General features: G+C 47.3%; 1 protein-coding gene across 5 annotated transcripts in view; it reads right to left on the bottom strand.

Annotated features, from left to right (window-relative positions):
* The window catches only part of ME3 (malic enzyme 3), a 322,981-nt gene that overhangs the window by 29,876 nt on the left and 267,778 nt on the right, over nucleotides 1-25,327 (bottom strand). For all 5 annotated transcript variants that reach the window (XM_061204050.1, XM_061204051.1, XM_061204052.1 and 2 more), the window contains exons 6-7: nucleotides 25,038-25,199; nucleotides 15,467-15,570 (exon numbers count right to left, since the gene is read on the bottom strand). In XM_061204050.1, coding sequence (XP_061060033.1) covers nucleotides 15,467-15,570; nucleotides 25,038-25,199 — 266 coding nt within the window. The remainder of the gene's footprint in view (nucleotides 1-15,466; nucleotides 15,571-25,037; nucleotides 25,200-25,327) is intronic.

The following is a 25,327-nucleotide window of genomic DNA, read 5'->3' as shown; positions in this document are numbered from 1 at the left end:
AAGAGTGGCCCCCGCTTGCCGCAACTAGAGAAAGCCCTCGCACAGAAACGAAGACCCAGCACAGCCATAAATAAATAAATAAATAAAAGAGCCTACACAGTCGGGGGACGATGGGGACCCACCGAGGGGCTTCGGGCAGGAAAGTGGCCTGTGTTTTAGGATGTCCACTCTGCAGCAGAGTGGGTGATGGATGGGCTAGCTGGGAGGACACCCTGGAGGCACGGAGCCCCGGTGAGAGATCGTGAAGTGCTGGGGCGAGGCAACAGGGACCACGAATGAGAGGAGGGCGGGCTGACGGATGTGAAGGCAGAGGGTGGGCAGTGGAAGGAGCTTTGGGGCTGAGCAGGTCTGCAGCCATCACTTACTAAACGTGTGACCCCAGGCGAGTTATTTAATCCAAATTTCAGTCTTTGCTGATAAGAGAGCAGGATGATAATACCTCTTGCAGTCCTGCTGTGAGAATTAAATGAGATAATGCAAATAAAAAGCCTGGCACGTGGTAGGCACTGAGTCCATGGAGGCGATGGTTCTTAAGGGCAGGATTTAATCACGGGCAGGATGTGGAAGCTGCAGGAGGAGGAGGAGCCCGGGATGGGGGTGGTGGCATCTGTTGGTCGCCAAGGCTGGCGACAGGGAGGGACAGGTAGACTCACTCCACAGACAGGCTTGGCCCGTGCTGAGTCTGAGGTGCTGGGACGTCCAAGTGGACGCGTTCACGAAGAGCAGACGCTACATGAGGCTCAGCAGAGAGGAACAGGGAGTTCAGGGTGTTGTGAGGGTCTCGGGCAGAGCGTGTGCACCGAGCAGGGAGCAAGGCCAAGGACAGACCTCGCGCACACCTGTGTCCAGGGTGCAGCAAGGGGCGGAGGAAGAGAGTCTAGAGAAGGCAAGTGAGCAGGGGGACCGGCGAGGTGGACGGTGGCAGCTGCCACAGGAGCCGCAGGACAGGCTGTGGGCAGTGTCAGATGCTGCGGAGATGTCAACTGAAACAGGGATCTGGAAGTATTGGCGGGGGGCGGGGAACTGACTGTCAGAAGATCATTTGTGAACTTTGCCAGAGCACTTTCGGTGGAGTCGTGGGGAGGGAACCGTTCTGCAGGGGATTAAAGAAGAGGCTTGGCTATGAAACAAGGGTAGGGAGACAGCTGGTGGCGGATGTGGGACTGAAGGATGGATTCGTTTTTGATGGGAGGTGTGTGTATGAGATAGAGAAGCCAGTAAGGAGGGGAGATGCGAGGAGTGATGATGGGGGATCGAGGTCCTAGGGAGATGGGAGCAGGCAGGAGCCAAAGTCCAGATGGAATGTGAAGAAGACATGGTTCCTCCTTCTGGGACGTCACAGCCTAGCGGAGGGACAGATGTGCAGCCTTCACACCACACTTATGTAGAGGGGGTGACTCACTCTGCGGGGGGCGGGAGGGCTGCTTGGGAAGGGACTCACAAGGATGACAGGGAAACTCTTCTGTAGGTGAGGAAACCGGAAACCATGGATTGGGGAAAGCGGGAATACTGTGCCTGAAAAAGAAATCTCAGTGGAATGAGGCATAATGATTATCTTCAAAGACACGAAGGACCATTCCGTGGACAGGGAATTAAGGTAGACTGATCTTATGTGGCCTTAAGAGAAAAGCAGAGCCAACAGGTGGAAGTCAGAAGGACAGGGATTTCTGTGCCATGTAAAGCAGAGATCTCGAGCGCTGGATGGAAGAGGCTGTCACTGGAAGTGATTCCAGGGTCCCCAGAACTTCACTTGGCATTGACGTTGTGGAAAGGATTCCAGCCACGGTGGACGTGGTGTATGGACCTCTGAGGCCCTTCCCTTCCCAGGTCCCACACTGGGAGATTCCCCTGGTGTGCCGGGTCTGGCAGCCAGACTGGCGGGCTCCTGTGGCTGCCATTCCGGCCTAATGGGGGAAAACTCCCATCGTGTAACAAGACAGTCACAGGAAGCAGGAACTTCTAAGCAAAAGTACCAGAATAATGTGGCCATTCCTCAGTCACTGCTCTGACGGCAATCCCAGGCCAGACAGAAAACACTCCAGGAACAGTTTGTATTTCCTCCTTAATTTCCCCGTTTGTCTGACTTCCTGGGCAAACACGCAAATGGCGCCAGAAATCCCAGTGCTGGGAAGAGGATGGTGGCTGATCTGACGACCTCTCGACCTCTCAAAGGTCAGAGGCCAGTACTGAGTTTTTCCTCTAGGTCACAGCAGCTCACACCCCAACCTTCTGCTCTTAAAGCCTGGGCACTTTTCCTAGCCTCCAACCCACTGGCTGACTTGGGACATTGGCATTTATACCAGCTCTGATTTGCCCACAGATTGTACGTTTTAGTTGTCATGAAGTGACTGATGCTCTCTGATTAGTTTGGCCTATTCTGATCTCTCTATTCAGGTGTGCTACTGTAGTATTTGTACCATACAGTCTGTCATACAATTGTACCTTGGACTTCCTAAGCATCTAAACTGTCCCTCTCTCGTGCAACTGGCTAAATTCCACCTTGAATGTTGACATTCAGGTGAAAGACAATAAGGCTGGAAATCGCAGTCTGTGTTTGTGGCCTTTCAGGACCAAAGTGAGTCAAAGTCAGGGAGGGGAAGAAAGGAAAGACTAAGCCAGGTTAGGGGACAGACTAGGTCAAAGCAGGCACTAGGCAGGGTCCTTGAGGGCAGGGGAGGTGTCTCACTCACCATGTGGGGCACGACAGCTGAGGAAGGAGTTTTAACTGACCCCGTCTCCTGCCCCCTGCTCTGGACAAATCCACTTCAGACACCCAAGTTAGAAGACCAAACAAACCTGCTGCCGTATACCCAAGGCCCTGTGCTTGCCCAGCTCGACCAGCATTGGTGAACAAACGGAAGCAGGAATGAATGCCTGCCAGAGCACAGTCCTTCTATAGGGGTGACCAGTCACACACAGCCCACGTGACGTCCCCGTCCCCTGGAAGCCCCACTGTCCTCTTCTAGAGGCCACTGCTGCAAAGTATCTTTGTATCACAATAGTTCAGTCCCTTTCCTTAACCCCGAGGAATCAACACAAATGAGGCCGCAAGCAGGGAAGGGTTTCCAGCTAGGCTGGGAGAGCAGGCAGCAGAGGCTATAGGAAAGCACCTCTGATTTTGAAGTCAGATGGATCTGGGGTGAGCCCAGACTCTTCCATTTCTAACTGGGTGATTTTGGACAAGTTACTTAACCTTTCTGAACCGCAGTTTATTTATCCCTAAGGGTTGCTGTGATAATTAAAAGTAAAGCACCCAGCACAGAGTAGGTTCTTTGTAAAAGTGAATTGCTAGCTCTTTCCTGGGAAGAAGGCCATGACTTTGAACTCCAACTAAATGCCCCAGGCCTTTGACCACTGTATTCCCCCATCAGCCTCCACTGTCGCTGCAGGCAGGGCCATTAACTAAGTAGACATTAAATCTACACAAACTCAGCAGTAATTATTTAAGCATATTTAAATTTTTCCCAGTCAATTATAAGCTTCTTGAGAGCAAAGTCTATTTCTGACTTATTGCTATGTTCAATAAATATCTGTCCATTGAATGAATTAAAGTATGGGTGAATACAAGAATAAATAGATAAAAGAATAATTGAATGCTGCCTTGAACTATTTTCTGATTATTTTATGTGTCCATATTACAAGCTCAAGGGAGAACTGAACTCTAGGACAGGTCTTTTTGTATTGGCCACACTCTGGGGCCCAGAGAAAGCATATGATAAATACAGGCTAAATGGAAACTTGGAAGAGATTTCATGAATTATGTGAATGGGAGCAAACAACTGGATAAGTTCCCCTTAATTTCCCACTGCTTTTTATCATTATCTGACTCTGGGGAAAGAACTTTCTTTCTGAGTCTCAGTTTCCCCATCTATAAAGTGATGGAGTTGGATCAATGGGCAGGTTGTTTCTTGTTCAGGTATTCTAAGATTGTGTGCTTACAGTCCTAGGGAGGGGCAGGTGGGAAAATAAAGTAAGACACAGGTTGAACTGCAAAAGGCATTCCTAAAATTCAGTGTATATGAAAATACTGAGCAGTGACTGTCTCTGCTGAGAGGGACTCAGCGTGTGAACGCTCCTGTGAAACATTACAATCAAGATTTAGAGCTAATGGTTACATTCTTTACAATCTTTCGAAATTAAAATAAAATCTTGAAACTTGCCTTGTAGTCTGGATGCCATAAGCTTAGGGCTTTTCCTTTGTTTGTATTGTTTAAAACCACCAGGAGAAGCTTGGAGCCAATGAGCCTCAGCTTTTCCCCTGGGGCTCGGTATCACTGGCTGGGTTTGCAGTTTGTGGAGAGGCCTGCAGGGGGCGCCCAGCTCTGGTGAATGATGGGGCAACTGGACCACTGTTAGGTAGTTAAGAAGGAAGAACCAAGAAGTGCCAACTGACTCAGATGCTGGGGAATTTTCCCACCACAAAAAAGAGAAATGATAACTATGTGATGTGATAGAAGGCTTAGCTAACGCGGTGGTGGTAATCATATTGCACTATATTAATGTGTACCGTATGCTAACGCATGTATGTGGAATCTAAAAAAAAAAAAATGGTACTGATGAACCTAGTAGCAGGGCGGGAATAAAGAGGTAGACATAGAGAATGGACTTGATGACATGGGGTGGGAGGGCGAAGCTGGGGCAAAGTGAGAGTAGCATCAACATATATATACTACCGAATGTAAAATAGCTGGCTGGTGGGAAGCAGCAGCATAGCACAGGGGGATCGGCTCGGTGCTTGCGATGACCTAGAGGGGTGGGATAGGGAGGATGGGAGGGAGGCTCAAGAGGGAGGGGATATGGGGACATGTGTATGCATATGGCTGATTCGCTTTGTTGTGCAACAGAAACTAACACGGTATTGTGAAGCCATTATACTCCAATAAAGATCTATTTAAAAAAATTAATGTGTCAAATCGACACGTTGTACACCTTAAACTTACACAATGATATATGTCAATTACACTTCAATAAAAATAAAAAAATAAAAAAGAGGATGCGTCCCTCGCTGAGAAAGGCTAGAGAGTTTTGAAAATGGGAGTTGATGGCTGGTCCCTCCATAGCCTCCCTAATGGTGAGGACTGGTGGGTCACTAACCCTGCCCTAGAACAAGCTGGAGAGAGGAGACATGAGTATGTGAAGTAGAATAGTTTCCATAAGACCTTCCTCCCATTTGTTCTCCTTGCCTGCTGCATCAAAAAGGTGTCTGGAGTATGCTGGACTGTCTTTTCTTTCATGTAGAAGAAAAGAAATAGAGAGCATCCAAGTTAGAAGGTGGGTTCTGGAGTTCGACCACCTGAGTTCAAAGCCTGGCTCCACCATTGCTAATGGTGTGACCTGGGACAAGATCCCTAAGCTCTCTGTGCCTCAGTTTCATCTGTAAAGTGTGCATTCATTCAATAAATGTTTATTGAGAATCCATGCTGCCATTAGGCATTGTTCTGAGCGCTTGAGATACAGCAGTGAACAGAAGAGACAAAGATCTCTCCCTGGAACTTATATTTTAGTGGGATGGGACAATAATTGTATCTACTTAATAGGATTATTGTGAGTATTACATGAGTGGATGGATGTGAATTACTTTATTGTCTGTAGGAGCCTAGGTTAGACCAGTACTCAATTCACCAGAGGGTGAAGCCTGGGATGCTTGCTTGCTTCTTTGTATCTTTAGTGGGTTTTTAAAAAAATGCAAGGAACTGTCTCTGGGAAAGAACTGCTGCCTAACTCATTATTTTTAAAAATCCATTGTTTTTTTCTAATTACAAAAGAAATGCCTGCACACAAACAATCAAACATTATAGGAATGACTGGCTTGGAAAGCAAAAATCCCAGCAATCTCATGCCTTAACTGTAATCACTGTTAACGGCGTGGTGTATATACATCCAGACATTTTTTCTTTACATAACTTATCTTGACAGAATCATTTGCTTTTAGGATTTTTCCTCCATTTTATTAGGCTCAAGCACATTAAAAAACAATGTGCTTGAGCCTAATAAAATGAATGCAGTAGAATAAGAAGAGACTGCATAATATGTGTGTATGAATGAGTGAGACACAGAGAAAGAGAGACAAAGAGAAAATGAGAGTAAATGTACCATGGGGTTGCCTGGAATTGCTACATCCTCTCTGGCATGGAATGATGAGGCTTGGATTTGGGGGCTGCGGTCTTATCCATCCTTTCTTTCCCTTGAGAGAAATGCTCTTTTTCACAAGCAGCTCAGAGAAATCTTTCCTGATTAAAACACCTGGTGTCCCAATTCTTTCTGGATCATCAGCAGTAGGACTGGAGGGTCTCTGAAATGCCCGCAGGCAGTTATTTTTAAGGGTTTGGGTTTTCTGACGGTGTCTTGAGCTAACATTAGTACACTCTGCTGAATGTCCATGACTCTGTTTTTCATTTTCAGAAATTTTATCTGTTTCTTTTTCAAATTTGCCAGCTACTTTTTTTTTTTAAGTGTTAGGTACTTTCCTTATTACTTCATTCTTATAAAAAATAGCTCTTTAATACATCTAAGTATAACTGCTTTATAGTCTCTCTCAGAATGTTCCTTTTCCTTGGGGTTCTAATTCTTCTATTAGTTTCTGATTTTCCCACATTGTGGACTGTTTCTGTGTGGGTTACTGTGAATCATGAATTTATTTTCATTGGGGAATTGCTTTTCCCTTCAAGGAATTCCACATGGCATGGGTTGTGGGAGTGACCCTATAGAGGAGTTTTAGTTTTCCCTCTGCCAGGCTCTCCAGCCATGTCACTGGTAGGGGACACTTTTATACTCATTTCTTCACTTGGGAAATTAGCTTCTTAGCTCTCAGAACGGCGGGTCTGTAAGGCCCAAATAACGCTCAGCTGAAACAACTACAGAAAATATGAGATCTCACCCCCGCATGTATACACGGATACACACAATGCCTCTCCACTTGTGGGAGGGTGGTGGTGGGCAGAATTTAACTGAATAGGTGTAGAGGGCAAGGACCAAACATTAACTAATTGTACATACCCGGGATCTGAACATGGAGATGGATCACACCCAGTGCTTCCAGAACTGTTCTTTTTATTTCTTCAGATTAGCACCAGGGAAGAAGAATTGGGTAAGAGAAGGAAGCTATTATTGGAATGGCAGGGATGGATGAGTGGGGGACTATGGAAGGAAAAGATGAATATATTAATGGCTAATTTAACTGATTGCATGAATGGAGGAAGTACTAAAGCACTGCTTAAAGGACAGTGGCTTTGGAAACTGCCTAAGTTATTATTATTATCAATAATAGCAAACATTCATGTTTACTATTACCCAGGTATAATGGTACACATTTTACATGGATTGTCTCATTTATTCAGCAGAAGCGTTCTACAAGTTAAATATTAAAAACGCATCTTGGAAATGAGGACACCGAGGCAAAGAAAATTAAATAGCTTGTTAATAAGTGGCAGGTGAGAGGTTCAAACTCAGGCAGTGTAGCTCTAGAGTTTGTGCTTTTAACAACTGTTGTTAGTGGGTGGGGTCTTAACAGGGTTCTCGTTCTTAGGGGGGTTACTTACACTTTATAAGCTTCAGTTTCCTCATCCCTTAAAATGAAGCTAATAATAGTACCCACCCCAGAGGGTTGCTGTGAGAATTAAGTGAATTAATACTGTATGAAGCGCTTATATTAGAGTCTGTGCATAGCAGGCAATTAAGTAAAAAAAGGTTGTTGTTATTATTATTATTACTAATCCATTTGGAAAAATCAGGGGAAAAACCACTTCTATTCCTTCCTCTCCTCTGCTATAATATGAAACTTTCAGGTCTGGGCACGATTTTGTTCCTACTCTGATACCAGGTGATACAATCTGCCTCTTGGGGAAAAATGAAATGGAAATAGACAGCTGGCATCACTGAATCCATCTCCCCAGTTAGTGAACTTCCTCCATCACATTTTGCCCTCTCAATTATTCAGTCTGCTTGGTCATGATGGAAACAAATAGGTCCTAGAGAGTTGGGTGCTGGTTTGTGTTTTTCTACAGCCTTCCAGCCCTTTCTGTGACCCAAGACAGAGTCTTCACAGGCTTGAGAGACTGTCATTTTGCAGCATCTGGCTCCTATTCTGATGGGAACATGTAGGAGCTGGACTGTCAACAATTAGCCACGTCAGGCTGAGACTGGGAAACTGATCTGTTTTTTCAGAGGCTAGACAAGCTAGAATGGGTCCCAACATTCCTTCCTCTGAGCTTCCTCAGATGCCATCAAATTCATAACCTTCAGTCCATTCTAACTGATAGCTAGCCTGGTGAAGGCTTTCAATCCCTCAGCCAACCAACCCAACCAACCAACAAACCAACCGTCCAACTCCCACCCTTACTATTTACGGTGGGTCCACCATGAGTAAAATCATGCTCCCTGCCCCCCAGGAACTACCAGTCTGGTAGAGATGTTACAGAGTTACAGGGCCTGAGGAAGGAATGTTCTTCAAAGTCCATCTAGTCTGGGCCAGGCTGATACTTGAACCTCTCTACAATAGTCCAGGCACATCTTTGCCCAATCTCTGCTCTGACGATGAAAAGTTAAAAGACCAAAAAAGCTTTAAAGAAAAGCTCTAGACCATTATAGAAAAGATGCCATGATGCAGTGCATGATTAATTAGCAAATGAATTATACAGCCAATAAGTTATGCTATGACTACAAACAGGAAAAGAGTTTCAGGCCAGGCTGGTCAGGGCAGACCTCTCTGGGGAGGGCAGAATTTGAGTTGGGGCATTGCTATGGCTGCTGTTCTAATCTTCTCCTACGTCCTGTTAATTTCAATACTTGGTTGTTCAAAAACCTACCATGGCTCCCTGTTGTTCTCTGAATCAAGTCCCAAATAAGGTTTTGTGTGGATTGATAGTTTTCAAACATTTTTAGTAGAAGAATTTTTTAATTAATGAAATCTTGAGCAGAACCCTGATACAGAAAGCGATTAAAAACGATGTTTTTCTTCGAGTGGTTTCAATCTTGTATGGTTGGTGGAAAATATTCATTTCTAGCACTCCTGATGCACCTCTGTAAATGCCTGGGGTTCGGGGAAACTTGGTTTAAAACCACTGGATTAGGTAACTGAAGCCCTTTCCATTTTTGAGCTCTAATAATTACAACCTTCTGCCTGGGTTTCGAGGCCTATCATATAGTCTGCTCTATTCCTACTTAACCTTTTTTGGAACCAATAAACATTCACCTCTAGTGGGGCCAGTCTTCCAGAGCCTTCTGCGTACTCCTTGTCTTTGCTGTGTCCTTGCTTTTCTCATGATGTATCATCCATATGGAATGTGCTCTTTCTCCTATTGCTTACTCACATTTGGCCCTGAATCTGTTTACTTTCCACCTCTTCCCAGTGATCCCTGATTGCTTCTTTCTCTGAATTTCCACTGAACTGAAAGTCAATAGCAAACAGTTGAGTACTTAACACTTCTCTAATTAGTTCCTGTTCAAAATGTTGTCTTTTTGGAAGGTCTGTAAGATTCATGAGGACACAGCGCATGTCTTTTCTTTCTTTTGAATCTCATTACAGGGCTTAGTAGAGTGCTGGGCATGTAGTCCTTACTCAAAAGCCCTGGAAAAGCATGACTAGATACATTGTTTGTTTGTGCTGCTCTTAGCTTTCTTGGAGCTTCTAGAATGAGTTTTCTCACCTCAGTGGTGAAATAAAGCTCAGTTCCCAGGAGCACTCGATGCAGTACCTGCTGCTCCTATCTCTTTGCCAGAAAAATATATTCCCTCATGGAATGAGTTTGAAAAGTCAAATTCCAAAAAAAAAAATAGACATATTTGTTGGGAGGGTGATGTGACTTTCTGTATTTCCATGGGAAGCATTTTGTAAGAAATCCCCTGAATGAGACAGTCATGACTGCCTTTACCTTACCAATGCATTTGCCATCTCCCTCTTCCACGCTCATGAGCCCTCACAGAGTCAAGGCTTGAGGCCGGGGGATCAGGCTTGAGCTTGCACCTAGTTGGTGGGGAAAGGCGGGCCTGATTCCTCCCCGTGACGAGTCTTCTGGGAAGGGGTGCCCAGATGTGTGTGTGTGCTTTCCCCATACGTGGAAATGCAATCACGTCAGGCCTGAAAGCATCTCAAGTTCCTCCAGGGCGAAGGGGATACCAGCAGAAGCAGCAGGCACAGCCCGGCTTGGGAGGTTTTCAGACCAGAAGGAAACTGTTAGAGCTGCAGGTGTGTTGTCAAGATAGACTGCCTGGCAGGGTGAGCCCAGAGAATGTGCTGGGCCTTTCTTCATGGAGGTCCCTGGTGGGAAGATGTGCGGAAAGACTCTCAATACTGACTATCAGTTGTATACGATGTGTATTGGTCCTTAACCCTTGCCTCAGGCTCCAGTCTGACTCTGAAAGTAGGGGGAGCTGGGGCTGCTCGAAACATGCCTCTACTGGGAATGTAGTCCATCTGAGCTTTCTAGATCTCAACCTTTGTGTGGCTCTAACAGAAGCATCAAGAAAGCTTCAAAAACAGAGATGCCCAGGCCTCAGCCCAAGCCTACTACGGCATAGGAGGCTGGAGTCTATATTCTTCATAACTCCCCAGATGAGTCCAATACCGAGCCATGTTTGGGAACCACAGGTCAGTATTCATATGCTTATGTTTATTTGATCCACTGCTTTGTTCCAGAGTGGACTGGGGTGGGCGTGAGGGTGGAGTGTACCCATGGGAGCATATTCCTGCATGTTTCTGTAACTCAGAAGAAGGAGATGCAGTTTCATGTGGACCCAACAGACAGGCTTGGTGTAGCTCTTGAAATATCCTGAACACCTAGATAGGAGAAATCTTCAGACTTCAGGTTCCTTTGGCCTCTGAGTTTCTGCTGACTGTAGGAGTTGCAGAAGGACCAGCGAGTGTGAGGGCTCATGAAGTTGCAGATGCTTAGGCCATAGGCTCTTCACAGATCCAGGATGGCTAAAGCATGGCACACATGCTGCCACGCTTCACTCCCCTGCAGGGCAGACATTGCTAATCAATCATCATTTCCTGTTGCACCTAGAGAGGCCTTAGGATACTAGCAATCAGAGCTGGTACGAGGAATGAAACCTTTCACCCTCCTTGCCATTTCTACCAACAATATCCTAGTCTAATCCTAAATTTTGTTGAGCACTTTAAGTTGCAGTTATTCACAGGGCATGGTTCCAAAAGTGGTGGTGAGCCATTCTCTCTTCTTTCTCTACTCTCTTTCCCTAGGTGAACCCCATCATGCCCTTGACCTTACCTACCATCTATGAACTGGTAACTCCCAACTTTATGTTTCTCCCTAGAATTCTTCTTAAAGAGACTCCGAGGCTAAGAAAGCCTAGAGGTCAGGTCTGAACTCCAGTAGGTAGATAAAAAATGTCTCTGAATGAACAGCTCCTTGAGAGCTGGACTGTTTATTTCTCTGTGGATTGCCACCTACATTTGACACAGCATCTTATATACCAGCAGATACTAAATAACTGACTATCAATTGTATTTGATGCATCTCCCTGTTTCCATGTGTAATGATGCTATTGTTTTCTCCACCCTTCTTGCATTTTCAGAGCACATCCTCCTGTAATGCTGGCTGCCCCATTCCTTACCCCTCCCAGGCTGGATGGTGCGTGGTAGTCTGTTACCTTGGTGGCTCCCCAGTGAACCATGCCTCCTGGTGTTTCGACCCTTGTGTTATCTTCTCTCTTGGAATCTGGTATGCACCTCTGATTTGCCTTAACCACCAGAATGTGATGAAATTGTACTATGCCAGTTCCACTACGGCATAAACCTCACGTATCTGGTGTAGGATGGTGTGTCTGTGTGCGTGAGTGTGTGTGTGTGCATGTGTGTGTGTGTGTGAGAGAGAGAGAGAGAGAGAGAGAAAATCAGAGAGAAAGATGGAGAGACTCAAAAAGAAATTTTCCTGGAGCTAAAATGCAGATGCTTTTTTTAAAAGTCAGGTTTTAAAAAAACTATTATCTCCCTTCTTGTTTATCACTCTTATCTCAGGAGCTTAGCAATCTCTATATTTAGGGTTTGGTGAACTAGAGAAAGGGGGTGGCTTCCTCTCATGGCCTGCCTAAAGTTTGCTGACGTCAAACTTCTGTCCAGCCCAGGCCAAGCATCAGACAGAGCTGGGGCTCCAGGTGCAAACTTAAAATGAACCATTCCCATCCATTCTGCTGTAAGTAATAGAAATGAAAAATATACGTGGAAACCATCAGGGAAAACTTGTCCCTCAGGTGCAACGCTCCAGGTCCCACTGCATGGCAGGGAAAGAGCAGGAAGCACGGAATGACTGGTCTTCGCCACAGGAACATCAGGCTGTGTCTTAGCTTTGAGCTGGACACACACACTTACTGCTGTGGTTCACAGGAGCACCTGGAGATTCCTTTTGCCTCGGTGGGTTCTCCCCAGTGGCCAAACTCCAGAGTAGTAACTGAGCTACAGTGACTCTTCTTTTCAGGCCCAAAAATTCTTAAGATAACACCCGATTAGCAGGTAGGGGCAAGAAGGCGGAGCTTTTATTTGCAGGACATTTGGAAAGAGGATGTTGAAGGCAGGAGTCAACGTTTCCCAAGGTTCTTTCTTAAAACACATCGTGTTTGGCCTCAGGGTTGCTGACTCACCCAGCGCTGCCCAGGCCGGGCATTCCATCACGGGGCTACTATATTCCCAAGAGAGCCTGGGAGACTGGCTCACTCCCCAACTACAGTATCCACAGAAACATCTGCTTTAGCTTATTAGAAAGTTAAAACAACCAAGGGTCAACCCCTTGTCTTTTCCACCTAAGGACACATTCCTCTTGGCTGACGCACACCCCTGCCCAAGGGTTCACCCCTGGATTCTGTGAGTGTGTCTGTGAGACTGTGAACTGATTTTAATGATGATTTGAAGAGCCTTTTACATCCTAGTTTATTTAACCTTCTCACACGAATAGCAAGGCTTCTCTGTGGGGAATCACGGAATGACTACTGACTCACTAGATACGCAACGGGCCCTGGAAACAGGAAGGAAAAAACCGGCTCTCAAAGCCAAATTCATTCCCTTCTCTTGTCATCCACAGGTAATTGTAGAAAGCAGTCTGGCCTTGGAGTCAGCAGACTCAGGGTCAATTTGCAGTCCTATAGGAAGCTGCGGGACCTGGGACAGGTTCCTTGGCTTCTCAGAGCCTCAGACTCCTCTTCTACAAAATGGGAATAATAAAACCTATCCTGCCAGCCACGCAGGGATCTTAAGAGGTCTGAAGAGAACACTGGGGCAGGGAGGCATCTTAAAGGACAACTGATGCTTACGTTTTCTCCTGTGACAGTGCCCCCCAGAAGCCACTCAACCTGAACTTGAACTTGTTCTCACAGAGTCCCCTGCATTGTGGGATAGCTCAGATTTACTTTGAGCGGAAAGCCTCCTCCTTTAGCATTCTATCAATGGGTTCTTCTTCGGCTGGGTATACAGAAACAAGTCCAGTCTCTCCTCTGGAAGAACAGCTTTCAGACTTCTGGAGGGAGGACCGCACCCCCGGTACCCAGAGAGCAATCCCTGTGTCTTCTCCCCACTAGGCTGAGCCTTTGGTTCCTGTCACTGCCGTGGCTATTGTTCTCCAAAGGCACTTTAGGTAATTTACCAGCCTCAAGGTATCTTGTCTGGAACTGAATGTCATGTTCAGGATGATCTAAAAGGGGGAGAATTAAGCAGGACAGTCACCTCTCGTGTTCTAGATGATACGCCTCTGTTCACGTAGGCCGACCCTCGAATTGGCTGTTTTGGTGGTCATGTCTCAATAGCAGCCTTTCCTTCACAGTCTCAGCTTCCAACCCCTGACTTTCTGATTACCTCTTTTCTTTCCAGCTTATTCCATCTGGTACCCAACTCAATAATTCTCAGGCCTCATCAGGACCTACTGTCCATTGCTCATACCACTGTTCCTCACCCCTCCTCTCCAGCAGGGCCTTATCTGTCCCTTCTTACCCGGCCTAGGCCTCATGATGCATCATTATAATCATCCCCTTGAATACACTCTCAATTCCTTTCTCTCTCTTTTTCTCTCTTGCCTGGCAAAATCCCAACCCTGATTAAATCCTACTCTCTGTCTCCTCCTGCCCTGCAACCAGACAGTGGACACTGGCTAGAGAAAATCACAGAAAAGGTTTAATTGACCTAAGTTAAATTCATGATCAGTAACCTCAAGGAGGCCCATGGAGCCGCCCAGCAACCAGCCTCTAGTTCCCTAGTTTGGACGTGCCAGTTCTTACCTCCTGCACCTTAAACCTCCACAACCTCTGTCCCCATCCTCGCTCTCAGCAGATGACCTTGTCCTCCAATGGGGCTCGCACACACACCCCCTCAACATCTACCCACCTGCCGGCATCTGTGCCCAGGGCACGGCCTTCCCTCTGTGTGGATGGGCTCTGTGCTCCCACCTAAGACGAAGCTCCCAGGTGTGCACTGGACTCTTGGCCACTTGCTTATCAGCATGCCTACCTCCACACCCCACACTCCATTACCAATTTCATCTTCCCTCTAGGATAATCCCCATCCCATATAACTTCAGTATTACTTTCCCTCATCTTAACAAATGAAAACAAAAAACACAACAATAATCGAATGCTTTCTTCTTATCCCCAGATAAGGAATCCAGGTAAGGAGACTTTAAAGTTTAGTAACCTGCCCAAGGTCAATGACCAGCAAGTGTGGGGTTGGTTTGCCCACCCCCAAAGCCCACCCAGATGAGGCTTCCTGGGCTGCAGAGGCCACAGCAGCTCTCTCTCCAGCTCACCGCTCTGGTTCAAGTGGCTGAACTCAGATAAGGAAGTACTTTGCCAAGGACATCCAGACCAGCTCTGCCTACCTGGGCACTCTTGGGACAGCAAGAAAGGCTGGAGGTTTTCAAGCGAGAAGGGGACCTGCTGGGTCTGCAGGGGCCTGCTGAGCTGCTGAGACAGTCTTGACTGACTTGCCTGTCAGACTCAGCGTGGGAGAGCGGGGGGCAATGATGGCAAACAGATGGGGCAGGCCAGGGGGGCAGGAGCTGCCAGCGTGGTGCACCCCCGTGCAGAGACGACACCTCGTAAATCTCGCAGGCCCAGCCCGTGTGGCCTGCGATGGTGGCCTATTAATGCTGCCTGGTCCTTGGAGCTGGAAAATGACAACTAAGGTGGCCAGCTGCCTTCCAAGCCATTCCGTCAGAAGGGCACACTTCTCTCCCCCACTGCTAACAGCATCCCTATTCCTGCCAGGAACCCAGAAGAGCTCGGCCGAGGGGGTTTTCCTCCCAGGACAGCAGATACTTAACTAGCCGTCATCCCCTCCCCTCCCTTCTCTGCTCCCAAAGACTCTCCCAGAGAACGAGCCCATTTGGCTTTGAGATTTCTGAGTACATGGCGTCAAGTTGGAATTTTCAGACCACCCGGAAAAGCACGCATCTCTGCCAAAACCCGCGTGGACTTAGTCATGCTATCTCTTAACAGTCCTCTTTCACAAGGAACAGGCTGACGCACTTACTTGTCCGTCACGGCCTGCATGAACTCGTCCAGAAGGTCGTCGTACTCCTGCCCACGCACGCGCCGGTGCTTCAAGCCGATGTACAGAGGGTCCCTGAGCAGCTCCTGCAACGGACAGCATCCGTCTCATCAAGTGTCCTGGGTTAGCGGGAAGGAAGGGGGAGGGGGGAGGGAGGAGGCAGCTCCCCACTCCCACTCCCCAGGTGCTGTCTCTGGAAGGGTCTGGAAGCCAAGCCACTGATGGAGGGTAGACCCCCAGGGGTCCACACTTTAGGAGTCAAGGATGCTTTGAACAAGCAAAACTCTCTGATACAGTCTTCCAACCTCTGGCTGCAGCTCTGGGTTCATTTCAGGGTTTCTCAACAGTGATACTATGGACATTTCGGCCTGGACAGTTCTTTGATGGGAAGGCTGACCCGCATATTGTATTGACAGAATACTTAGCAGTGTCTCTGGGTTCTTCCCACTTGAAGTCAGTAGCACCCACAGTTGTGACAGTAAAAAAGATCTGTAGACTTTGCCAAATGTCCCCCTGGGGGACAAAACGGCCTGTGCTGAGAATCGCCCCAGGCAACATCTGGATTGAGGTATTGAGTCTTGTCTAAAGTCACTGATCTAGACTCAAATTAGAAAACATTCCCTCCCTCCCTCCCTTCCTTCCGTGAAAGCTTACTGAATACCTAGCATGTGCCTGGCACTGTGTTGGTCCCTGGGGATACAAGGATAGACTGATACAACCAGAACTTTCCATTCAAGAGAGAGGCCCACCTTAACGCCGGCCTGTGTTAGGTGACCCCCCACTCCACCTCCTGCAGCTCTTCTGTCACAGCTTTCACACGCTGTTTGGTCATCCTCTCTGTCTGCCCTGGTCTGATGACCACTCCCGCCTCTTCTGTACCCCTCACACACACCCCTACGCAGAAATCAGCGGGCTCATTCGTGCACGACACATTTACTGACCCTCTATGCCTGCTGCCATCAGGCCTGTCGGGGAATTTGTAGGTAAGGGATGGTCGCTGCCTCTGAGGTGCTCACGGCCTAATGCAGGTGGCTGATGAGTAAGCAAACTCTATTACAGAGTAGAGACATTTCTTCGGCACAAAGCATGGCACCTGGCAGCACAGAGAAGGAGTGGAGTAATTCCCGCCGGGGGACGGGTGGGGATGGTGACATGGAAGAAATGGTCAGGCTTTAAAAGATGGGCGGATGTTGCCAGGTGGGCTGGGCTCTCCAGGCTTAGAAATCAGCACAAAGAAAGGTTCGGGGCTGGAGGTAGAAAGAGGAAGAAGTACCTGGTGATCTGGTGCGTTTAAGAAACAGGAAGTAATTTTATGTTTTCGGGTATTTGGAAATTATCTATTTTTGTGTCCCCGCCGCCACAAATATGAGCTCCTTGGGGTCAAGGTTTTGTGTTATCGTCATCTCCATCTGGACTGCTCCTGCAGGATTCAGAGGCAAGGATGTCATGGGTCCTGCCCTCAAGGGGCTCAGAGTCAAGTCTCACCTCCACCACTGACAAGCTGTGTGACCTCAGGCAAATTACATGACCTCTCACAGCCTTCTTCTCATCTGTCAAATGGGGATAAAATACCAGCTGTACAGGGTGATCGTGATGAGGAAATGAAATAATACACGTGAAAGAGCTTTGTGAATCATAACATATGCTGTAAAGTAATGGCAGCAGCTTTAACTTTCACAGTGTTTGCTAATGTGTCAGGTACTGCTGAGGGAGGGGAAGCCACAGCAAGGTTAAACAGCTGCCTCTTTCTTGGGCTAGTAAGTGGAGGAATCCGGATTCAAACTCACGGCTGCCAGCTCCAGAGCCCATGGTCTTAACCACGGAGCCAGGCTGCTTAGGTGGCTTATTCTTGTTTAGGACACCATTCTAGCTCCATATTGTCTTGTAGGAGGTGGTAGGGCAAAGGTATAGTGGACAGAAAAGACCAGGAAATATCTGCCTTCTCAACCCCTCACCCCCGATCCTGGGTCCACAGAATCTGAGGTGGGTTTAGCGCTTTCTCCAAGGAACCACACGGCTACATCAGAAAGACAGTGAGGTCTAAACTTCTTTTCTAATCTCTTTGCCTCCTGGGTTATGCATCCTTGAGATTGTTTAGGACCCTGCCCTGGCAGTTGTGTGTGTGTGTGTGTGTGTGTGTGTGTGTGTGACCAAAGGATGAGAGTGGGACATATATGGTGCCTACCCTTCCACAGGCCACTTTCAAAGTGATCATCTAAAAGCCACTTAGAGGCAGCAAACATCCAGCCAAGGGGGATCAAGGAAGTAAATGATGATGTAACAACTAGATGGACAACTAGGCAGCCATTGAAATTGGTGGCTTTTAAGACTATGCAGCCACCTGGACAAATGTGTATGAGATTATTCAAAATGAAAAAAGCAGGATACAAAATTGCACAGATATCACAATTTCAACTGTCTGAAACATACGAACAGCCTGCAAAGGGCATACACATAAATGATAAAAATAGTCTAACTCTTGGCACTTGCAGAAAATATTCACTTTTTAGTTCTTATAGAGGTGAACGGGTCCACGGTAAATTATAATCTGTAATGTTTCCAAATCACAGATTGGTTCAGTAGTGCATTAGGCTGCCAAGAGTGGATTTCTCAGGGCTGCATACACGGTTTCTGGGGCAGGTCCAATTCTCCAGTGGTACTGAAGAATTTTAGGATTTTCCAAAAATTTCTCAGTATATCTGCACTTAAGATGAAAGGTCAACACTAATCAGGTTCTACTGAGATACAAAGGTGACTATAAGAAGCTTTAAAAAAAGTCCTGATATTTTATAATATTTATTTTATTTATAATAAAATGTTTTATGTCTGAAATACTTCAAAACTAAGTACTCCAAAAAATTGGGAAGAAAGTTTCTATATGGAGATGACACGAAAATATAGCTTCTTATACTTGTACAGAACTTTCTGGTGATTCACTCCTTATGAATCAAAAGTAGTTTGATCCTTCTGTCTTACATTCTCTCATGCCCATTTTACAGATGAGGAAGGTGGAGTTCAAGGGTTTAAATAAATTGCCCAAACTCACACAGCCAGAAAGTATCTAAGCTGAAACTGAGCCTTGCTTTGACTGGGTCTCATGACAGCGCCCTTTCCACCCCATCATTTGACATCGTGGGGACCAGGGAATGTGGGTTCGGCTCCTGACCCCCTCCCTGGTCCTCCTGGAAGAGTCCAGTAGTGGCTGGAAGGTCCAGCTGGTCCTGTAGACCATGTTGGGGAGCAGTGACAGACTGAATGGGGTCTGGGGAAAGACCGTGTCCACATCTCCAGCCAGCTGGCTTTCCTTTGGCAGGAGGGAAAATGACTTCTCAAAAACAGCAGAGGGTGGAGCTTCCACACTGTCTTGGTACCACATGGAACAAGAAATCCACATTCTGCCCTGTGTCCCACCAAGTGATTGGTTATAAGAATGACTGCCAGCAAGGTATGGGACTATGAACTGGCCTGGACCCTCCCCTGGCAGCCCTCCTCTATCCTGGACTTTCTCACATAAATGTTAAAAAGAGAAGTTTTCAGAAGGCAGTATTGCCAGATAAAATACAGGACACCCAGTTAAATGTGAATTTCAGATAGGAGATACATATATATATATATAGTATAAATATGCCCCAAGTTTTGCATGGAACATACTTATGTTAAAAAATGATTAGCTATTTATCCGAAATTTAAATTTAACTTGCATCCTGTATTTTTCTTTGCTAAATCTGGTAACCCCATCAAGAGAGGCAGAAGGAGTCTTGAAGCTGGGAGGCAGTGTGCCGCAGAGGAAAGGGCATTGCCTGGCCCAGTGGCCCTGGTCAGATGCTCTCCCGGAGCACCCTCAGGACAGTGTGGTTTTAGAATCAAAAGGGGCTCTGGGCTTTGGAATCGGACACACCTGGGTTTGAATTCAGGCTCTGTCACTTAACTAGCTCTGCGACTTTGGGTACTTGTCCCTGCTTCATTTTACTTCTCTGTCCAATAGGGATAGTAATGATCTCTATTGCATAATGCAAGCTCTTTGAGGAAAGGGTCCTTATTCATGTGCATCTCCCTAGTGATGTTTTACAGTGCTGGCACATCGCAGGCCCTTAAAAAGTGTTTACTGATGTGAGTTGCATTTATTCTAGGACTGGGCTAAGGAGATGCTGAATTAAGAACTAGGAAAGTCTTAGAAATCACTTGGTTCGGCGTCCTCCAAACGAGTTTTTGAGACCCAGAAAGGTTAAATGAACTGCCTAAGGTCACAAAACGAATTTGGTGGAAGCAACAGGGTGGAAATGACAGCTTCTAGAGCAGGGGTCTTCCCAGGTGGGATCAGCTTCCTCACCTCTGAGCCTGCTGCTTCCCCTCTGCTAGGTAGTTGCCAAGTTCCCGTTGGCACTAAGTAAGCCTTCAGGTTAAGGCTCTATCCAAAGCAGATGAACCAGAGTTTCCTCCTCTGCTGTGTGAGTTGAATATACCCTCCATGGCTGTGTGCCTGGCTCTTTCTAAGGTGAAAAATCTTGCAGACTAAACATCATGGAAAGCAAAATGGCTGGCTCGTCTTCACTTGCCATATCATTGAGCACTGGGTGTAAGCTGGAAGAGAGACGAACCTCTTGGTCTGGAAAAATATTTATCTTGCAGAGCAACGGGCACATGAAGATGTTACTCAGAGAGCATCTGGGGGTCTGGGGAGGTCATGGGATTGGGTTCACAGTGTGGACACGGTGCACTTTCCCCCTCTGGGTGACAGTTATGCCCACCATGTATTTCTCTGGATGCTCAGTTAAGCCCAAGGGTAAGCTACAAAGATCCTAGGAAGGGCCCCTTCACTGGTCACATGTGCACAGAGAGCCTGTGCCCGATGGCACCACGGGTGAATGCTGACTATTTATGAGCTGCAATGAAGACAACCTTGCCAGGTGGAAGGAACCCTTCCATACCCAGCTCTGTGGGCGATCCCACACTGCCTCAGCAACCAGTAACACCCAAAGCACAGTCTACCAGGCTCTGTTGATAATCTGTCCCCTCCATCCCTCTCTTTAGTCATTTCCACAGAGACTTTCGCAGCATCTCCTTGAGAGGAAAATCCACTGAGGCTCAAGACTTCCGCAGGAGAAGCCAAGCCCTGGGTTGTCCCACAGAACCTTCAGCACAGAGTGGGACAAGCACTGGGCTTGGACTCAAACCTGGGGGGAAGCCATTTCTGCCCTGTGGCCCCTTTTCCCATGTGAAACGAGGGGGTTGAGTGACAAGTATTTATATGTAATATCTGGTAAGTATGATATCTAATGTGAACAGTCTGTGACTCTGCTGTGTGTGTATGAAACAAGATGTACAAACCAATCCACACACAGACACAAGGGAGGGAGGGCCAGAGCAGGTGCCCTGTCTAACTGGGCGGGGCTCCCTCCCCCTGGCCCTTTGGAACTTCATCACGGGATGTCCCTCCTTCATGGGATCACGTCTCACATATTTATTTTTCCAAACCTCCTTGGCATCGGCAGGTAAAAGTGACTCAGAGTTTCAGGGCTGTAGATAGCAGATGTTTTCCTTCAACAGGAAACCTGGAGGGGTGTTTTCTTTGACTCTGATTAAAGCTCCTTTTGCCTCAGGAGTTTTTTATAGAGACATACACACAGATGGTCTAGTTGTTCTGAAACTAAAGCCTTCACAGCAGCACTCTCCCTGCACTGCCACGTAAGACGGAAGCTGCGAGGCGGAGCCTCCCTCTCCTGTTGCTGTGGCTTGCTCTGGGTGAGAGACGTGCCCCCAGACTTCTAGAGGAAAAATCTTGCAAACTGATTATTTTTAAAAAAGAACTCTAGTGTGGGAGATCACATAGTCAATGCATTTGAAAAGAGAGAAATCATTGTCTTCGGTCTTCCCAGTGTTGGCCTCTTTGTAACTTTCTTGAAGAAGGTCTGGTGGGAGTTCACCTTTCTTTGCGGGGGAGGGCTGTGAAAATGGCATCGGTGTGCCCTAGTTTGATCCTGAGTGTCCATGGAACACAGACTGTGTGAAACACCTACTTTCTCAGTCTTCATTACCCAGTCTGTGACACAAATACTTGACGTCTTAGAGCAGTGTGCCACAGTAGACAAGGCCACTCTGGTGCCAGAGAGACCTGGGTTCAAATCCCAGCTCCAACACTTAGAGCTGTGTGACCTGAAGTAAGTAGTTAACGTGTGTCAATCTCAGTTCCCTCATCTGTAAAAAGGGGAGAACAATATCTCATACAGTTGGTGTGAGAACGAAATGAGATTGAGGCACTTCCCCGGTGGTCCAGTGGTAAAGAATCCATCTTCCAATGCAGGGGAGGCGGGTACGATCCCTGGTAGGGGAACTAAGATCCCACGCGCCACGGGGCAACTAAGCCCACGTGCCACAACTAGAGAGAGAAAACACGCACGCCACAACTGGAGAGAAGCCCGGGCGCCGCAACAAAGAGCCCATGCACCTCAACAATAAAGATCCCGCATGCCTTAACGAAGATCCTGCGTGCCCCAACTAAGACCCGACGCAGCCAAAAAATAAATTAAATAAATAAATACTAAAAAAAAAAAAAGAGAGAGAATGAAATGACATTGAAATATACAAGGGCCCAGAACTATGCCTGGCCATTGCAGGTGCTGGCATAGGTCTTACTGGACGTGGTGAACACTGCTTTCTCTCACGTCTGTGGTGTTGCATGGCAGGTCAGGCTGTGCCCTGTCCCCTCAGCTGGGGAATCCTCTGGTCCTTCCACAACTCTCTCCCTTCCACACCCAGGAGGGAGAGCTGAGGCAGAGGCTGAAAGCCCCAGGGGGGGAGAAGCAGACGCTTTGAGGAGACGTAACACATGAGCCATTAAAATGATCAATTAGGTGACAGTGTTGAAACACTGACAACTAGAAGATTCCACCCACGCCTGGCTCTCATTTATCTCCCTCAGCCTAGCAGAATGCCTGACACCTACTAAACACTTCATAAACTTTAAAAAAATAAGTAAAGAGAAAGTGCCCACAAAATAATCTTCATTGAAGAAATCAGAGCAAAATTAGGGGCACAGTATGATTAATTAGGTAATACTGTAACTACATCTATGTATACGCACAGAGAAACATCGGACAGGAGCACAAACGTAGCATAGTGGGAGAAATGCCATTTCCTTCTCCTCTTAAAATTTTGAATAATGTTTTAAAGTTACTTTAGTAATAAAAATTCTAAAAGTCAAGACATAATCTTTACTCATGAAGCACCAAAAACCCGGGCAGGCTGTGTGGTATGGTGTGGGGAGAGGAGCACTCATGTGCATTAGGACCCCACTCCTGCTACTTTTAGCAGATCTCCTTGGGCCAATTAATCTCTCTGGGCCTCAGTTTCCTCAGCTGTAAAAAGAGGGTAATAACTGAGCTCCACTCACAGGGTTATTGTCAGGCTTAAACAGGGTGGTCTGTGAATAGGGCCTGGCCCTGATTACTCATAGTTTCTCACCATCTTTTCTGGTGGGTTTGCTACAAGTTGGCACTAACTCTAAACTTTAGCACATCACTGCTGAGTGCTGGACCTTCAGTGATAAAGGATCTAAGGCATCTGCTAGAGGCAACCAACACCCTTCCAAGGGATGCAGTGGCCTCAGAATCAGTCTCAAGCCGTTCCACTTCTTGCCTAGAGCCAGCATTTTGGAGAGAGAGAGAGAGAGAGAGAGAGAGACGGTCTCAAACAAATCCAGTTGGAACATGGCAGGAGGTGATGGATGGGAATAATAACTAACACAAAGTTTGCTATACTCATCCACGTTTGTGCGGTTCCACACATGTCCTTTGTGGCTGAGGGACAATTTCAGCAAAACCCAGGCGTGTGGCTGGGGAGGGGAACCACAGTGCAGAGCAGACCTTGAAGATGGGTCTTGATGAGCAGCTATAAGGCTGTGCCACCATGCAGCCTCCCTTCTCCTAGGCTGGCGGGGAGGCATATGGAGGAGAGATTTAGCGGTGGGAGAACACCTAGTAACTTTCTGGTCCAGGCCCTAATTGTACCAGAAGGGGATGGTATCTAGACAGGTACAGGGACTCACCCGGCTGTCAGGGGGTACCGGGACCAGGGTCCCTGCTTCCCAGGCCAGCACTTCTCGTGCTCCCCTTGTCCTCCCTCATCCCCCTCCCACCCCCGTGAGTTCTCAGCTCTGAAGTCAGGTCTGTCTGCTGCTCCTTCATTTGACCGTATCTGTGGATGAAGCCTGAATAAGCATCACTTCTCATTAGAGGCTACAGTGCTTGTTCTTGTTTAGAAATGAGGATGTTGTGTGGCATCCAGGGAGGAAGGAGGCCATGCAGAGTCACAACAAGTTTTCTAGAGAAAGATCAACGCAGAATGCAAATAAGTATAAGCTTTTTGACAATATGAATCGAGAATCTAAAAAATGACCATTCCCTTTGCTTCAATATTTCCTTTTCTAGGAATTTATCCTTGGGAAATCATCAGAGATGGAAAGACTGACCTGCAAAAACGGGTATCAGAGCACAATTATATTTGCAAGAAGACTAGAAACAACCTAAATGTCCAAGAGTGGAGGGTTTCTTACGTGAATTGTGATACGCCAGGCAGCTATGAAAATGACATTGTGGAATAATGGCTAGTGACCTGGGAGAAAACTCATGACATACGTTACACTTAAAAAAGCAGGATACAAAACTGTATATGCAATATAAACTTAATTTTGTTTTTATAAATGTTTCAGAGGGATAAGGCTGGAAAGAAATATCCCAAATTGTAAACAATGATTATTACTGGCTGTGTGACTAATATTTTATTTTTTAATACTTCTCTGGAGTTTTCTCAATGAACATGAGAAAACGTTTTTCTCAGATGGACATGCACTGATTTTAAACCCAGAGATAAATATCATCAAGAAGAAATTCTTTTATGTTCATGATACAGAGACACAGAGCTGAGAACTGCAGACATGCACAAACACCGTGACCCAGCGTGGTGGTACCCAGAGCAGACAAACTCTTGGCTGGGGTTTGAGCTCCTTAAATCCTAAACCTCCTGGAAGCCTGCAGGTGGCTCTCAGCCACAGCTCGGGTCAGTTTCTCTCCCTGGGTTTGCAGGATGCTCATCTGCCTGATCCAGACATTTCAGCCCTTGGTCCTGGTGCTTTGAGTTTTAATCCTTTTACAGGGGTAGCTGGCCTCTAAAATGCTGAAAAAACAGCCCAGCAGCCACTCTCGCCTCAGCGGCTTTCTTCACTAATGGATCAGAGAGGCCATGAGGGCAATGGAAGCTGCCTAGGGACACGGGACAAGGAAGCACAGAAAGCCCGTGCCGGGGGTACCTTGGCAGGAGGTAGGGGAGCAAGAAGACCCAGCAGTGGCTGGGGGAAGAGGATGGGACTGGGAGAGTGGGGTGGGCAACCAGGGAGGAGAGAGGTCCTGGCGTCACAACCATGTAGGGGAAGCGTCCTGGCAGCGGGGACCCCAGAATGAAACGGCCTGATGCTTTGTAAACAGAACCACCACACAGAGGTGCTCCCCACGCCATCCCAGCTGCCACCCTCTGGCTCCCGGCCCAGGCAGCGCATTACCTCGTTGTTGGTGCCCACGTCCAGCAGGACAGGGAGACACTGCTGCGGGTTGACGCCTCCGCACGCCGTGTACAGGGCCAGCTTGCCCACGGGGATGCCCATGCCGTAGCAGCCCAGGTCTCCCAGGCCCAGGATGCGCTCCCCATCAGTCACCACCACAGCCTGAAAGACAAAGCAGGACGCCATCAATCCGGGACAGCACCTCCTGTGACAAAGTGCTCGTTTGTACAGCATGGCAGGCCTGCCGACTGGACGCCCACCGCCTCTGCTGCGGGATGAAACAGCTTCTC

The sequence above is a fragment of the Eubalaena glacialis genome, chromosome 10, assembly GCF_028564815.1.
Source record: "Eubalaena glacialis isolate mEubGla1 chromosome 10, mEubGla1.1.hap2.+ XY, whole genome shotgun sequence".
Lineage (NCBI taxonomy): Eukaryota > Metazoa > Chordata > Mammalia > Artiodactyla > Balaenidae > Eubalaena > Eubalaena glacialis.
This window is presented reverse-complemented; position numbering and strand designations above follow the sequence as displayed.